Source organism: Acomys russatus, chromosome 11 (assembly GCF_903995435.1).
Source record: "Acomys russatus chromosome 11, mAcoRus1.1, whole genome shotgun sequence".
NCBI lineage: Eukaryota > Metazoa > Chordata > Mammalia > Rodentia > Muridae > Acomys > Acomys russatus.
In genome coordinates, this window is record NC_067147.1 from 40,751,278 (window position 1) to 40,769,500 (window position 18,223).

The 18,223-nt window shown below is 43.6% G+C and overlaps 1 protein-coding gene across 1 annotated transcript in view; it reads right to left on the reverse strand.

Moving 5' to 3' along the window:
- Positions 1-18,223, reverse strand: part of Mypn (myopalladin) — a 76,722-nt gene that overhangs the window by 46,651 nt on the left and 11,848 nt on the right. The window contains exons 2-3 of the mRNA XM_051153161.1: positions 5,758-5,933; positions 3,775-3,826 (exon numbers count right to left, since the gene is read on the reverse strand). Coding sequence (XP_051009118.1) covers positions 3,775-3,826; positions 5,758-5,933 — 228 coding nt within the window. The remainder of the gene's footprint in view (positions 1-3,774; positions 3,827-5,757; positions 5,934-18,223) is intronic.

Below are 18,223 nucleotides of genomic sequence, written 5' to 3' on the forward strand. Positions count from 1 at the left end.
TTATTAAAATATAGATTATGAAACAGAACTCTAGCTGCTTGTGGAAAAAATATCTCTCAGCAACACCAGTAATGTCAGCACTGCTTACAGTTGAGTATATAAGTCTCTGACAATAGTCTACAAGCAAGCATTCGCCAGCATTTCATTGCTATACCCACTGTCCGGCAAGACACACACGAAGACATCTTTAGCCTTGGATTCCTTGCTTGGGCTACATCCAGAGGGTCGGATATCTCAACAGTGACCGGAGATTCATAACTGATGGGCGCAGCAAGGGCTGGAGGTAATTCCTAAAGATCTATTTGCTGTCCCTGCCTCTATTTTAATTCTCATTTCCTTTTTCTTTTCTTATCTTTCCCTTCCTCCCTCTCTCCATTCTTTACATTTTCCTTTCTTTGCTTGTCTTTTTTTTTTTTTTAAGTCAGGGTTTCACTGTGTAGGCGAGATTGGCCTTGAAGCCACAGAGATCCACTTGTACCTGCCTCTCAGGTGTTGGGATTAAAGGTATATACCATTAAATTCTCTCTCTCTCTCCCTCTCTCTCTCTCTTTCTCTCTCTCCCCCTCCCTCTCTCCTTCAGCTGGCCTTGAACTGCCTATGTAGCTGAGGGGAACCTTGAACTTCGGATCCTTCTGCATATACCCTCTGAGTGCTCAGATTATAGGCATGAGCCACCTTGCCTGTTTAATATGGGGATCAGATCCAGGACTTTGTGCACACTGGATGCTTGTCCACCAATGACTCCTTCCCATTTCAAGCAAGAAAAGAAAAAAGAAAAAAAACAAAAGAGGCCAGGCTTTATAAATCTTTATCTCTGGGATCTGCCCTGACAATAAATGAGAAATATCCTAAAATCGATATACTCTTCAATTTGATACCATTTAGCTCAAGGAGATCTGAACTAGGAAGCACTCCTGAGAATGACACAGAAGGAAAAGGAATTTTGTGAGGAAGATAGAGGTCTGCGGATCTGGCCAGAGAACCCGACAAGAGCCTAAGGCAGAGTGAAAGGCTGCCACCTGGGTCTTCTGGAAGGAAGAGCAGCACTGGGAAATAAGAAGCACGGGGCTTAAAGGGTCCTCGCGGTCTTCAACAGGAGCCTCTCGCCTATGGCCCATGCGGACATGTGACTGCTGAAGAGTGGACTACACTTTCTTTTGTCTGGATGTTGCCTCTCAGCTTCTTCAACTCTAAAATGAGTGAATAGTCACTTATAGGCTGTAAGGCTTTTAGGGGTTTAAAAGAGGAAACTTTTATCAGATGCTTTGAGTGTCCTCACTTCTGCCACGCTCAGTATAGATGCCCGTGGGATCGCTGTACAACAAAGAAGGATACAGAATGTATTTTTATCCCAGGCAGGCAGCGTGTGTTTTTGTTTTGGTTTTTTGAGACAGGGTTCCTCTGTGTAGCCTTGGCTGTCCTAGACTCCCTTTGCAGATCAGGCTGGCCTCGAACTCAGAGCAATCTTCTTGCCTCTGCCTCCCGAGTGCTGGGATTAAAGGCGTGCGCCACCACACCCTGCTTAGTGTGTGTTCTAAGAAGCAAAATTACACAGCATTGTCTTCACAGCACTTCTTTCCCTCTACAACAGGGCAGCCATTTACTTTTTCCTCATGGCTACTCTACAGAAAGATTACTTGCTAACCTTCACTGTAGCTAGGTGTGGCCCCTATGATGACTTTCTGGACATGGGCCACGAGGGAGAGTGCTATGTGCAGCTTAAGAGAGATGACTCAAAAGGAGGGTTAGTGTGTCTTTCATTCCTTCCTGTCACACTGAAGTGATGGAGGCCAAGTGTTAGCATGAGGTAAAGAAGAAAGCTGAATCAGGCCACCAGAGACCCACTGTGTCCCATGCTGGTACCTAGCAGGCTGAGAAGTCTGCTTACCAGACAAATCCTGATTTGTATGTCAACGACGAACAAATATCTGTGTTATTTAAGTCACAGCTGGCTTGGTCTCCGTTATATATAACTGAAGCTAAAATCTTTGCTGTAACAAGTAAATTTAAAGCAAACGAGTAAATGAGATCTCCTTGTTCACTTATTGAAACTTGTAGACCAAAACTCATACCCATTAGCCTTTGTCGCAGGGTCGAGGGGTCCCCGAGAGAAGAGTGGTGAGTGTGTGGCTGAACAGGAGTTTATTATGGAACCCAGCAAGAGAACATTTAAACCGGGTATAAATGATGAGTAAGAAGTTTCACAACAGGAAATTCCACAAGGTGAGCACTATGAAAGAAAAGCTGAAAATGAATGCTGTTCTGTCTGAGTGAGATGCCAGCCACATGGAGAGCCTGAGGCAGGGGAACAGAGAGCATCCTGGTTGACATTTTCCTGAATACAGATTTGTATGGAGGCTTCACGAAGATTTTTTTTAAAAGACTTATTTATTTATTTATTTCCTGAGATAGGGTTTCTCTGTGTAGCCTTGGCTGTCCTAGACTCACTCTGTAGACCAGGCTGGCTTCGAACTCACAGCGATCTGCCTGCCTCTGCCTCCCCAAGTGCTGGGATTAAAAGAGGTACGCCACCATGCCTGGCATGACTTATTTATTTATTATATATATATTCTGCCTGCATATGTGCCTGCCAGCCAGAAGAGGGTACCAGATCTCATTGCAGATGGTTGTGAGTCACCATGTGGTTGCTGGGAATTGAACTCAGGACCTTTGGAAGAACAAACAATGCTCTTAACCTCTGAGCCATCTCTCCAGCTCGGAAAAAAATTTTTTTAAAATGTTCTTTGTTTTATGTTTGGTTTTGTTTTTCTATAGATAATCTTGGGAAATGATGAGACCAGAATGAACTGTTTGAGAGTGATTGGTACCATCTCGAAGTCTACAAAAGAGAGAAGGGCATACAGCATACAGACGCAAGACAGAAGAATGGGACCAAGGCCTTGCGATGAGAGACAAAAGGGAAATCCTATGTGTGCTAATGTCCATATACATACAAGAGCTAAGGGCAAGCTATTGCCAGGGTACCTGCACAGAACGTTTGGGAAATAAAAACATGATTTCTTTCCTTCCCTCGGTCGGGAGGGTATGATATGCTCCTCAGCTCCGTGAAGCCTCTCTTGATCCCTCTCTCCTTCCTTGATCACTGGGCTGTTGAGCCCAGTCCTGTTCAGCCTGAGCATGGAGCTGCCCCACCTCACTTTATTACTCTTGTGCATTTCTTACCCTACTTCTTGTTCCCTTAAATCTTGTCCAGGCAGGAAGCCTGGATTTTTCTTGGTGTCCACTGAACCTAGCACAGTACCTAGGCCATAGCAGGTGTGTGTGTGTGTGTGTCAATAAAAGTTGTTAAAAGTAATAACGAGATAGATAACACTTTATCCAGTACCACCGTCTAGCAAAAAAGCTATGACTCCCCCAAACATTTATTTTCTCTGAAACTCATGGCAACCTTCCTGCCTCAGCTTCCCAAATGTTAGTATTACAAGTGTGCTCTACCACACCAAGCTTGGTAAATACTATTTTTAAAATGTACTTTAAAAATCACTGGGCTTTATATTTTTTAATCCTGTAGATAATATTTTACTTTTTTTTTTTTTTTTTTTTTTTTTTTAAACATCAGAGAAGATTTAAATTAATCTGCTGGGCCGGATTTAAGCAAAAACAAATTGGGTCTTCCCTAAATCTGCCCACGTATATGTACATATGTATGTTTTCTTAAAATGTTAGGCCCACCCATGGAACCACCTCCTTCAAGTTCTAGACATTAATTAAGGGTTCTCGTGACATCTGAGGGTGTCCAAGCTTTAGAATTACCGATTCATCTCTTCTTTGTTGGGGTCCCCTTCTGAGTCGGAGGAAGAGACTCCTAGAGAAAAGAATACAAGAGATGGGATTTTTAAGACCATCATTCGTTAAACATATCCCTAGGCATTTGAAGACCTAACAAGGAATCTTAGACTTAGGAACAACCTAGTGGTTCCTCACATGAACACCCAGTCTGGCAGAAGGAGGAAGGCAGACCCAAAGAAGTGAAAGGAGTCCCTCAGGGACATATGCTTACTAAGTGGTGCAGGTCAAATGAACTGGGTCATGCTCTGAATTCCAGTGTGGACAACACCCGCTAAGGACTTTGGACTGAGAGGGCAGTCTCTGTGGGCATTCCCTGGTGTTCACAAATCCTCATAGAGTGGGTGAAAGAGGGGATTATTCCGGACTCCAAACATTGCAGGTGTAGGCGGGGGTTCTTCCGTCCTGCCCTGCTATTAACAAATCATCCTACAAGTTGGGAGTGGGAGTGTTCTATATCCAGATACCAGAATACGAATACAAACAGCAATGCAATCTCAGCTCTCCTGCCGGATGCCTGCTCCTAGATTTACTCCCCAAGGTAGTAAATTCTAGGAATATACAGTAAAGCTAAACCAGGAGGCGTTTATTGTACTCCAAACACTGGAGGCTGGAAACACGGAAGACATTCCAACCCATGTTTGTCAAATATTCAATATGAGCTTAGTTCTGTGCAATCTTCTTGGCAAACGAGTGCTTATTTCATAATCATATAATATGTAAGTGCTCAAGACAAGGCACACATTAAGGTATGTGGGGCAGGGGAAAGTACTAGAGCAGAGTGCCCAGGTAAAACTCAGAGGTTGAAGCAAACAGGAACAACAGCGTAGTAGATATTCGAGGACTACAAATTGATTTCTCCTCTGAAATGACTCCCGTTTGGAACTGTTGTAAACGCCTCAAGTGCTTAACATACTTCTATGCCCTGCTCCCCACAGTATTCACTCTCAACCAGCAGCTAGGGACAGTCATGTTGTGCCTTGTCTCTCCTCAGAACCTTCCAGAATTTCCTACGTTACTCAGAAGCAAAATCCTCGCAATGACTGATTAGGACTTAGGATCTGCTCGCCTGCCTCCCTCCACCTCAATCTCCTCTTGAACTTCTGGCTTCTGTTACTTACATCTTACTTGCTCTATTCTAGCCATGTTAACTCAACCCTTCCTACTTTATTTAAATTGTTTTTGTTTCTTCTTCTTCTTATTACTGTTATTATTATTGGTGTGGGGGGCATGCATGGAGGTCAGAGGGCAACTTTTTGGAACCGGTTCTCTCCTCCGCTGTGGGTACCCATAATCAAACTCAGGTTCCAGGCTTTTATTCACTGAGGCATCTCGTTGGCCCAACACTGGCTTGTTTCTACCGCAAAACTGGTGCTCTCTCACCTCTGCACTTGCTGATTTCTCAGCCAAGGTGAGGTTCTCTTGACTTTCCTGTGAGTACCACTTTATTTCCTCCGGGTCTCCTCTCAAATGTCAGCTGGTTAGTGAGGTCTTTATTAGTCACCTAATCTAAAATTACAGCCAACACACACAATTCCTATTCATTTTTTATATTTCTTCTGTCATGCTGTGTATCTATCATCATTTATCTCACTTGGTTGCCATTTCTATTATTATTATTATTATTATTATTATTATTATTATTATTATTATTATTATTTTGAGACAGGGTTTCTCTGTGTAGCCTTGGCTGTCCTGGACTCACTTTGTAGACCAGGCTGGCCTCGAACTCACAGAGATCCACCTGCCTCTGCCTCCGGAGTGCTGGGATTAAAGGCGTGCACCACCACCTGGCCTCGTTTCTCCCATTATAATGTAATTATTTCATTGGGACAGCATCTGAAGATTTATGTCCAGTGTCCAGATGGGTTGAGTAGGCAAATGTTTATTTAATTACAGATAATTATATTTCCATAGTGCATGACATGCTCCAAAAGTGTTTAGCTTTACCTTCTATGTAAATCTCAGCAGAAGTTGAGTCTGTCCCATAGATGTTGGAAGCAAAGCACGAATACCGTCCTGTGTCCTCTTCGAAGGCTTCAGCGATGGTCAGAGAGTGCAGGTTCCCCGCCTGCACGATGTGAACGTCTGGAGAATGTTCTAGCTCCTTACCTTCACAGTACCAGCTGCAAGAATGAGAATATCACCGCCATCAGGCACAGGTAAAACAGCAGAGTTGTCAGGGATGGTGGGATTTACCTGGAACCCCAACATGTGGGAGGTGGAGGTGACAGACTCAGAGGTTCGAGGTCATCCTAGGCTACACAGTGAATTGGAGATCGGTCTGATGTACGGGAGATCCTGCTTTAAAGTAACTGGGATAAACACCAAACCAAAACAAAGGAATAAAACTTAATAGTATCAAAGGCTCAATAGCAGAGATGGCTCCAGGTACTGCCTGAGAAAGAAACTGACAAACTTTGAGTCAGAAGAAGAAATGGATTCTCCTGACAGCCAAGGCCAGTTTGCCCCAAAGAACCCGATGCCTGTGATCAGCTTCTACCTAGTGTTGGGGGGTTGGAAGGGATTGGGGTGGAGACAGACAGAAGAATCCAATAAAGCATCCTTAAATAAAGCACGCCTATGTGACTCCTATTGAAAATTACACTGGTAAGCCGGACATGGTGGCGCACGCCTTTAATCCCAGCGCTTGGGAGGCAGAGGCTGGTGGATCTCTGTGAGTTCGAGGCCAGCCTGGTCTACAAAGTGAGTCCAGGACAGCTAAGGCTACACAGAGAAACCCTGCCTCAAAAAACCAAAAGAAAAAAAGAAAAGAAAAGAAAAGAAAATTACACTGGTGAGCTGGCTCGGGGTTAAGGGCTCCCACTGCTTGCAGAGAAGCCTGAATTTGGTTCCAAGCACTCAGGTCAGGTAGCTCAAACCACCTGGGATCCTGGCTCTAGGGGCTGTGATCCTTTTCTGTCCTCCATGGGCACTGCACTCCTACATACAAACTCACACATACACACATAGCTTATTTTTTTATGTAGATATTTATTTATTTATTATTTATACAGTGCTCTGCCTGCATGTACACTTGCATGACAGAAGAGGGAACCAGATCTCAATACATATGGTTGTCAGCCACCATGTGGTTGCTGGGAATTTAACTCAGGACCTTTGGAAGAGCAGCCAGTGTCCTTAACCTCTCAGCCATCTCTCCAGCCACCCACATAACTTCTTTTATTATTTTTTTAAAAAGAATCATACAAATGAGAGATGTTGGGAAAACAAACACTATCATTCACAAAGATGGGTCTGTGATACAGATGTCCTTCCTAATCTTTTTGTAGTGTGCACCAAGTGTTGCTTTATCTTACCTAGAGAGCATCGGAGAGGCAATAAGTGTTTACGATGTTGAATGCACTTCTGTTGTGTCTGACACTATAAGAAAATTAATTTAGGCCAGGCATGGTGGTGCATGCCTTTAATCCCAGCACTGTGAGTTCCAGGCCAGCCTGGTCTACAAATCAAGTCCATGACAGCCAAGGTTACACAGAGAAACCCTGTCTTGAAAAACAAATGAATGAAAGAACAAACAAAAGAATGAAGAAAGAAAGAAAAGAAGGGAAGAAAAAAAGAAATAAAATTAATTTGTTCTATTACTACTTCTCCCAGGACTGGCCTAGCCCCAGTAAATAGCCCAAGTTAAATGTTTTTATGGGTGATGCATGGTTTGTTTGCTTGTTTGTTTGTTTGTGACAGAGTCTCACTGTGTAGCCCTACATGGGCTGGAACGCACTAAGACCATGTTGGTCTCAAACTCAGAGATCTACCTGTCTATACCTCCTGAGTACTGCAATTAAAGGTGTGGGTCACGTGCCTGGCTGGTCTTTTCTTTTAATATAGAATGTATATTTAGTTAGACCCTTTTACTACATATAGCATTTTTTCTTTTTCTTTCTTTTTTTTTTTTTTTTTTTTTTTAGGGGCTGGAGAGAGATGGCTCAGGGGTTAGGAGTATGTACTGCTCTGGCAGAGGACTGCGAATCTAGCCCAGCATCCATATCAGGTGGTCGGTAACTGCTTGTAACAACCCCAGCTCCAGGGGATCCAACACCCTCTTCTGGCCTTCATGAGCACCTTCATTCACATGCAGAGACACATACCCATAATTTAAAAAACATGCATTTTTCTAAAAAGAAAAAATAAAATGTAGAAGTGCATGATAAGAAAAAATGAACATTGAAATTAAACAAATACAATTTCTCACACAACAATTTTGGAAAAATCTTTTGATCAATTTCATATATATTAGGGATAGTGAAAAACAGTAAGTCATGCAAGCTGGGCAGTAGTGGTGCATGCCTTTAATCCAACATTTAGGAAGCAGAGACAGGCAAATTTCTGAGTTTGAGGCCAGCCTGATCTACAGAGTGAGTTTCAAGACAGCCAGAGCTATGCAGAGAAACCCTACCTTGAAAAAAACAAAAAGCAAACAACCCTCCCATACAAAACAAAACAAAACAACAACAACAAAAGAAAAAAATACAAATCCGAAAAGAAAAATAGGACTGTGGAGAGACATTAAAATTACAGATAAAAGCCGGGCGTGGTGGCGCACGCCTTTAATCCCAGCACTTGGGAGGCAGAGGCAGGCGGATCGCTGTGAGTTCGAGGCCAGCCTGGTCTACAAAATGAGTCCAGGACAGCCAAGGCTACACAGAGAAACCCTGTCTCAAAAAACCATAAAAAAAATAATTTACAGATAAAATTATACCTTATTTTTGGACCCTACCATCTCATTGGAATCTGTATACAGAGAGACTTGCAAGCATACGACATGAGAACATACATGTTACTCTTAGAATAGCAAGTGACTAGAAACAAGCTAACTGTCCATCATAAGGTTGCTGTTCTCCAAGCCAAGGTGTGGCCGCCATACAATGGAGCACTTCAGCTTCAAAAAGGATGAGAAGGAGTCCTGAATGTTGACATAGATGGGTCCCTAAGATATACTTAACCCCAAGTGGCTTAGCTCCATCCACCTCCATACCACTTGATAAAGTAGGATTCTTTTTATTTATTTATTTATTTGTTTGTTTTTAATATGGTCTTTCTCTGTGTAGCCTTGACTGTCCTGGACTCGCTTTGTAGATCAGACTGACCTCAAACTCGCAGCGATCCGCTCCTCTGCCTCCCGAGGGCTGGGATTTTGCAAGTGTGCACCACTGCGCCTAGCTGATGAAAGCAAGATCCTAAGCCCCACTCTAGAAATCACATCTGTTACCTCCTGCAGTCAAGCCACTCTCTACTCTTCCATAAATATATCATGGTCACCCCGGTATTCAAGCCCCTGTCCATGTTCTTAATCTCTCTTCCTCTGAATTTCTGCAACTTTAAATATAACTCATCCATCGACATGTGGTTCAGATATCACCTCCCACAAAAGGCTACGCTTGCCACCAATGATTAGTGTGTTTTCTAACCTCACCTTCCTTCTCTTTCAGCCTCATGGGCCTTTCTAGTCTGTGCGCACAGTGAGATCTTCTCTACCATGGATATTTATTTGTTTGTTTGGGTTTTGTTGTTGTTGTTTGGGTTTTTGAGACAGGGTTTCTCTGTGTAGCTTTAACTGTCCTGGACTCACGTTGTAGACCAAGCTGGCCTCAAACTCACAGAAATCTTCCTGCCTCTGTCTCCAGAGTGCTGGGTTTAAAGGCATGTGCCACCACCACCGGTTGTTTGTTTGTTTTTAATTGATGCGGAAGGGGGGGTGTCTTATTACATTTGTTAAAATTTTTTTTTTTTTTTTTTTTTTTTTTGCATGGGGAAGCATGCCTGCCCCAGCATGCTTGTGGAGGTCAGAGGAGAACTTATGGGAGTCTGGTCTCTCCTTCCACTAGGTAGGTCCCAGGGATTGAACTCAGGTCATCAGGCCTCGTTGCACGAGCTTTTACCCAATGAGTCATCTTCCTGCAGGTCCTTGAGATAGGATTTTACTATGTATCCTACTGAGCCAATTGTGCTGCCAGAGGAGGGGTGGCTTGGGTTTACAAAACCACCACAGGGGTTCCTGGTCATTTTCAGCACATGCCTGCTAATGGTGCTGATCAGGATTGTGATGAGATAACGTGTCATCCTATAGAAATGATAGATCTGGGGGCGTTTAAATGAGGCTTTTGCTTCCTGTGGAATGCACTCCTCTAATGTTAAACAAATATTAAGTAGCTGGGCTACCCAAAATAGAATTACTCCCCAGAAAAAAGTGTTGATGGACTTGTCAAACAAGTTAATGTTTTATGAGTATTTATTTGCCTCACTAGATTCACTGCCTGTCTCTGAACAGCAGACATAGGACCTGCAGTTGCCAAGACAGACTCACACGTCTCCCAGAGCACACAGCTGTGACCAGGGGTAAATGCTGGGCTTTCAACTAAACACTGTATTGGGCACATTCATCGTCATTACTTTCCTTCTGAAACACCTATAAAATGAGACGAAAAAGATTTCGTTGTTGTTGCTGCTTGGGGGTGTTGGAATAGAGTCTCTTGTAGGCAAGACAGATTTTAAAAACTGGTTAAGAGGACAAAGATGAGCCAGGCTTTGGTGGCGCTCGCCTTTAATCCCAGCACTCGGGAGGCAGAGGCAGGTGGAATCGCTGTGAGTTCCAGGCCAGCCTGGTCAGCAAAGTGAGTCCAGGACAGCCAAGGCTACACAGAGAAACCCTGTCTCTAGTAAAACAAAACAAAACAAACAAACAAAAATGACAAGGGTGACCTTGAATTCCCCACCCTTCTGACCCCACATTCTGAATGCTGAGAGTACAGAATGAAAAAGCTTTTTAAAGGCAAAAAGTCACAAAACCCAAAAGAACAAGAAGGAAGGTGAGAGCAGATGCTAGCCTTTAGGAGCTGTGGGAAGATGCACATACAGAAGAGGACGGAGGAGAGTTGCAAATCAAGTATTTCCTCCAGGCTGTCAGTGAAAGTCCCAGAAATCAGGGATGTGGAGATTTGAGATTGCTGACAACAGGGGAGAGGACAGGAAGTGTAAAACAAGGGGAAAGGTTACAAATTTGCAAAATGAGCCTCCACCCCATGTCACTGCCCCTCAGCTGAGCAGTCAGCCCCAGGAAGGCTGAACTACAGGGAAACAAGGCCCCCTCTCAGAGGGGAGAAAGGGAAAGAAAGCAGAGCTTCAGGAGGGATTTCTCTGAGGGAAATTGAAGGGCTTCACTTCACACACCAGACCATTTTGAAGTTTCACAAACTACTGGTAAAATTGAGGTGACTTTGTTTCACACCAAACAAATACAAAGAAACCACCACCAATAGCCTGGCGATGGTGGTGCACGCCTTTAATTCCAGAGGCAGGCAGATCTCTGTGAGTTCAAGGCCAGCTTGGTCTAGAGACCAGACAGAGAAACCTTATCTTGAATCCTGCCCCTCAGAGCCCTGCCCATCGATAAAAGAAACTACCACAGAGAGCCAAGTCAACAATAAATTAGGTAAAAATGAACACCATGTCTGTCCTTCAGCAGCTGTAGTTTATGCAGAAGAGGACTTCATGAAGTATCGTATCTGTACTGAGATGCACAGAATTTTTGAGTTATTATTTTTCCAACAACATATAACAACAATTAGTATGGCATTTATTATATCAGGTATTTTGTTATTTATGTATCCAACTTCTTTTTACATTTATTTATTTATTTTGTGTGTGCCCCATAGCATATAGGGAGGTCAGGGGACAATTTGTGTGGGAGTTGGGTCCTTCCTTCCATCATGAGAGGCCCAAGGATGATTTTTGTTTGTTTGTGTGTGTGTGTGTGTGTTTTTTTTTTTTTTTGAGACTAAGTACTTTTTGATATAACAATGTGACAACATAGTGAGGCAACAGAAGAAGAGAAGGCAGTGGTGCTGGTCTAATGTAGTGATGTTAAGTTACTGCCAACAGACAGAAGTCAATAGAAAATAGCTTACACTAGCATACTAAGTAACAGCGTCCGAAGCATATCGCTGAACTAAGGTCTCTCACTTTCTGTGAGAACAAAAGTGAGATTATTTGCCCTTTGTGTTCCGGTTGACACTGATGGGCAAAAGCCACAGTAAGTAAAGAGAGCTTGGAGCGTTTCAGCCATGTTAATTGAAGCATGTAACAGTCTGTAGTGCTGGGCCCAGCATACCCACACAGAGCAGACTTTGACAAAGCAACAAAAAAATCATTTGTTTTTTTATCAACCCTTCTCCCCCCCTTTGGAGGCAGGGTCTCACCATAGAGTCTGGGCTGGCCTGGAACTCACTATGTAGATCAGGTTACCCTCTGCCTCCCAGGTGCTGGAATGAAAGGTGTAGACCACCTCATCCAGCAACTTTTTATTGAATCGTAACCTTGAGTCTACATTTTGTTTGTTTGTTTGTTTTTAACATTCTAGATAGTAGAGTGAGTTGTGGTATAAGGCATTTCTGCTGCATGTGGGAGGGTACTTGTGCTATACTTGAAGTGTAAACTAACTGTTTAATGCATGAAACATTTTAACTTGACAGGATGAGTAATAGGTTATGGAAACCCAGACAGGGGTACTCTACAGGCATTTTCTCACAGGTCAAAGGGAGAAAGCTTGTCATCTCAAGTAAAAAACAACTGACAGCATTTGTTGCTGATGGATTAAAAAATTTTTTCTCCAGGAGAAATTAGAAAACGTTTGCATCTCCCACAGTGAGAATGATTCCTACTATCTTTAAGTTTTATTTATTTCTTAATTAAATCAATGACTTAACAAATGATGTGGGCTGTATGACATAGAAGAAATATGTTACTTTTGGAATATCTGTATTATTCATATTCTAGATGGCAGATGGAAGATACTGTCTGTGCGGAGTTCAAAATGATCCACTGTGTTTTAGCACAATGGAGGGCAAAAGTTCTTTGCTAGGGTTCAGGTTTCCCACTGCAGCTAACCTTTAGGGAGCCGTGATCTGAAAAGGTCATGAAACATTTCTGTTTCCGACCCCCAGCTCAGGACTGAGACTCAGTCCAGTACTGTGACTTCAGCCCAAATAGCACATTACAATCAGCTGAGTGCAGAGGCCAATACAAGAGCCAGCTGTCTTCCTTTAAACTAGATACCAAACAGAACTGTAAAACTATGTGCCACAGGGCTGGGTGGATGGCTTGGTTGTTAAAGTGCCTGTTGTGCAAACATGTTGAGCCGGGGGTGGTGGGGGGGGGGTGGTGCCCAGGTAGGTGGATGCCCGCAGCTCGCTGGCCAGCCCGTCTAGCTGAATCCGTGAGCTCCAGGTTCAGTGAGAGAGTCTGTCTCAGAAAATAAAGTGGAGGAAAATAACAGATGTCAACCTCTGGCCTCCAATATGCATGCTCTCACACACATGTACACACACATCATATAAACACTTACTAAAGCAATGCCATTCTTGCTAAACTTTTTTGTTTGTTTGTTTGTTTTTTCTTTTTTGAGACAGGGTTTCCCTGTGTAGCCTTGGCTGTCCTGGACTCACTTTGTAGACCAGGCTGGCCTCGAACTCACAGCGATCCGCCTGCCTCGGCCTCCCGAGTGCTGGGATTAAAGGCATGCGCCACTAAACTTTTTTGATTTGGAAAATATGCTTCATCAAATTCTTTAGAGTGACATGATTATTATTATAGAAGGAATGGATATTTGGAACATTCTGTAGTTTTCATTTCTAACAGGATATGTAATTGTAACCCATGTAAACAAAAATATCTAGGCTGGAGGCTGGAAGCTCTAGAGGCTTGTTTAGTGTTTGATAACAGGAGCTCAATTCCTGCACAAGAAGGGGGGTGGGGAGGAGAAGGAAAAGGGGGGGAGGGAGGAGAAAGGAGGGGGCAGAGGCAACAAATGGACCACAGTGATCTTTAAGATTGTAAAAGGGAGAGAGACATCTGACCACAGAGCTACCTATGTTAGGGAATGGCTTCACAGAGATTCCCTCACTTACTCCAAGTTTCCAGAATGCCAGTCCCCGTGACTCTCACAGAATGGCAGGAGGTGCGCAGCATGACTCACAGCTCAGAAGAAATGAGTCACTGGGTTGGGGAAACAGGGCAGATCCAAACCTACCTTCTAACACTGGAGTCACCGGCCAAGCCTGCTCATTTGGCCAGCAGTCAAGCTGTGGAAGGAAGACACTCAAGAAATACGTTTTCCAGACTTAACTGGTCTCCCTCCCCCTCTGCCTATCACTGTCGGTCCACTGTTGGATTACTAGTGCATCTAAAACATGACTTGGGTAAATATTGTGACTTGTCATCTTAGCACGTTAGCAAGTTCTAAGTATAATTTGAATGTGCTGTTCTGACTCACCAGCAACAGTGCTTGTTAAGAGAGTGATTACTCAGAGTCCTCTTTTAACCTTGTCCCAGTCCTTCCAAAGTCCCCAGTGCACCTTCTATTATTCTGTTAGCCCATTCCCTCCCCTTCCTAGAATCTGCAGATGATGTATCATTTGTAGGTTTAAGTGATTAATGTCTCTTTCCCTGATTGTGAAAATCACAAGAACCATCAAGGATTCAGAGTGATGCTGTAGTTTAAAACAATTTACATCCTGATTTTTAAAAATGTATATGTGACCCTGTCTCAAAAAACAACAGCAAAAAATGTATGTGTGCTGGTCAGTGGTGGTGCATACCTTTGATCCCAGCACTAGGGAGGCAGAGGCAGGCAACTCTCTGAGTTTGAGGCCAGCCTGGTCTACAAAGTGAGTCCAGGACATCCAGGGTTATACAGAGAAATCTTGTCTCAAAAAACAAAAAAAGAAAAGAAGAAAAGAAAAAAGAGCCAGGCACAGTGTCACATGCCTGTAATCCCAGACCCTGGCTCAAAAAAAAAAAACAAAAAACAGAAAACAAATGTGTGAGTTCTCAGGTGAGAGCCAGTTGGTGACTTAGACACAAATAAACATGTGTCTCCTATAAAGACACTGAGACCACCCCTTACCACTTAGCTAAATTTACATAGAGCAAGGGCAGAAAAACAAACAGGAGGAGGAAAGGAATTCCTAAGCCAGGGCTGACCTTGGCTTCACAATTCTCCATTCTCCGTCTTCTCCTCTCAGGTGCTGGAGTTACGCCTGAGCTCACCACGGCTACCTCCCAGGATTCTTTTATCTCTTGAGACAGGTTTTTTTTTTTTTAGATCCCAGGCTGGCCTCAAACTCTCCATAGCTGAAGATGACCTTGAACTTCTGACCCTCCTGCCTCCACCTCTTGAATTAGTCTACAATTAGGCACAATTAGGCACAAACCAGGGCTTCATGCCTGCAAGGCAAACACTTGACCAGCTGAATTTCATCCCTTACAATATGTTTTAAAGACTAAATTACTTTGGTCAAGGCTCACTTGGCCAAAACTTTAATTGCTTCTTCCTAGAAACGCATTCATTCTTCGACCGGCTGTCTTTGTGTCTAGATTACTATACAGCTTGCTTATTTATCAAAGCTATCACTTACTATCTAATCTCCTTTCTGGAATGTGGTATTTCCAGGAACTTCACTTTCCTTAGAGGACATCTGGGCCGCTGAAGACTTCCCAATACACCATAAATGCCTTCAACTGATATTGAATCAGCAGACAGACGGATTTTCAGGTTTTGTTGTCATCAATTTGATGTACTGAAATCTTTTTGTGTTACATGTTTAGAAGTATAATTTATTCCTTCATTTTTTCTGCTGTGTTGGAGTGTGTGTGTGTGTGTGTGTATGTGTGTGTAGGACAGGCTTCCCATTGGCATGAAGCACACAGAGTTGATTTGAGTGCTCTGGCTGGGTCGGTTGCCCCAGCGCTCTACCCTATTCCACCTCCTCAGGCCTGGGACCACAGCATGCTGCCATGCCTAGGTTATAACATGCATGTTGAGGAGCCAAACTCAAGCCCTCAGCCTTGTGCAGCAGCATTTCACCAAATGAGCCATCCCTGGACCCTGCTAAGTTACAACCTTTTAGAATGAGTTCTGTTTGCTCCCCCGGGAGTGTCTTGGCGTTGATTTTCCTGAGCTGTCTGAAACCCTTGCCTGTTCAGGGCTCTCAGCTCTGATTACAGGAGACAATAGTTTCTGGTGTTTGCTGGGGAGAGACAGCTGTGATTTCAAATAGGCGGACACTGTGTACCAGAAACACCTCAACCCTCTTGGCTATTGTTAGCTATCTGGGCCACTGCCCTGGCTCCTCCAGAACACACTTGCTGCGTTGGCTCCTGTATTCAGGGCTGTGCTTGGTGCTCAGCCCAAGCAAAGAAAGTGGGAAGCCCTGACCGGCACAGCTGCTCTTTAAATGTAGTCCCCAGGTTAATCACGCTGACTGCTGGGGTCTTCTCCTAGCCATTGGGTCTTTCCCATCTGATTCTGCCCAGAAGAGTTCCTAGTACCTAGTCCATCTTTTCTGGGATATGATTGTTTGGATCTAAAGATTTCCTTGTCAATCATATTGTTTAAGATGTCCGTGAATCTTTAGCTTTTAAAGGACCCTTCCAAGGCCTTTACTGTCTATTCAGGAGGTAGCATTATTTATCTTAAAGAGGACACCTCCAATTTGTACATGTATCAAGACTCATATGGGTGGTGCCTGTCTTCCATATGGGATGTCTACTCTTAGGGCAGTTCTGAAAGTCTGATTTGAGGCTGGTGATGTCACTCATTTGGTAAAGTCTTGCCCAGCATGCACAAGGCCTTGGGTTTGGGTCCCAGCACCAAAGAAACCAGATTTGAAGGTTCACAGTTCTAACTCCAAACTCTGGAGATGGAGGAGGAAGAAACAAAAGTTCATTAAAAAGTAACTTTTAGCCGGGGTGGTGGCTCACGCCTGTAATCCCAGCACTTGGGAGGCAGAGGCAGGCGGATCGCTGTGAGTTCGAGGCCAACCTGGTCTACAAAGTGAGTCCAGGACAGCCAAGGCTAACACAGAGAGGTCTTGTCTCGAAAAAACAAAACAAAAAGTAACTTTTATTCTCCTGGCTTTATTGTTGTCTGGGAGGCTTACTGCTTCTGTCTGCTAGCCTAGGCTTAGTCCTGGAAGCTTCTAGCCTCCATACAATCTAATCTAGGCCTAGAATGTTTTAGCCTCTGAGACTTACTGCTTAATAAATTCACCCATACTTGTTCTTTCTGAGCTCTGGGCTGGCTGGTTCAACTCAGCTGTTCTGGTTCCCACTCTTCTCCCAGCTGATGTGATCTCTTGCCAGAACAGCCATGTTCTGAATTAACATTCCTCTGAAGTTCATACTTAGTTATATAGTAAGTTTGAAGCCATCTTGAGATACAAAAGCTCCTGTCTCAGATCTCAGGTACATGGATGGCATTCTGTAGTTTTTTAGTTAGGTTTGGGTCGGGGTTGGAAGGAAAGGCAGACACATGTCCTCAGTCTACCATTTTGGTTTGACCTTCTTTCACCTCTAATCTGCCTGCTGTGGACATTACCCTTAAATACCGCCAAGGTTGCTGGGTGTGGTGGTGCACGCCTTTAATCCTAGCAGTTGGGAGGCAGAGCCAGGCAAATCATTGTGAGTTCAAGGCCAGCCTGCTCTACAAAGCTAGTCCAGGACAGCCAAGGCTACACAGAAACCCCAGGCTCAAAAACAAAAACAAAAATACCTCAGAGGTCACAACATTTTAAGTTAAATACTTAATATTTAATATAACTTATGACACTTTGGTTTTCATCTTGTTTACCTCGAATTAGCATTCAGAGTCATTCACAATATATTCCTTCTTTTTCAAGAGAGTTTTATTATTTATCAGTTTTTGGAGACAGGGTCTGTGTAGCCCAGGCTGGCTTCTAACTCTAAATCTTCCTGTCTCAGATTCCAGAGTGACATGCCCAGTTTTACCTACTCCTTCTAAGGGCAACTTTTCTTTTTTATGTTTGTCCCTATTTTTCTCTTACCATTTGGGATGCACTTTCCCAGGGGCCAGTTTCCTTATTGACCCAAGATTTATACCTTGGCATTTCTTTACAACACTGAGTGGACAGGATAACTGCCAGGATAATGATGATGATGATGATGACGACTTAGATTGGAGGCCCCTATCAATCATAAAGAGACAAACCTCAGAGAGTGTCAAGGACGGTCATGCCTTTACCTCCTACGTGCTGGGATTATGGGCACGCGGCATGACACCTGGCTGGATGTTTAGAACATTAAACTTCCTAGAGAAGAGGCTTATGACAAAGCCCCACGTGATGTTAAAGAGTAGAAGGTGACCTTGTTAAAGTCAGAAATAATACTGGGCACAAAGGGCCACCACTGCGGATCAACAGTAGGAAAGGAGCATGCAAGAAAGAAAGAATATGTGCACAGAATCTGTTGCCAAACCAGCATCAATTCAGCAGTTCAACAGTTGTTGAAATGAGGAAAGTTTCCCAAATCAGAACATGTTGCGAATTCAGCAAGGTTGTGAAAGTCAATTATATTTCTACATATGATAAACACAGCATGCCAT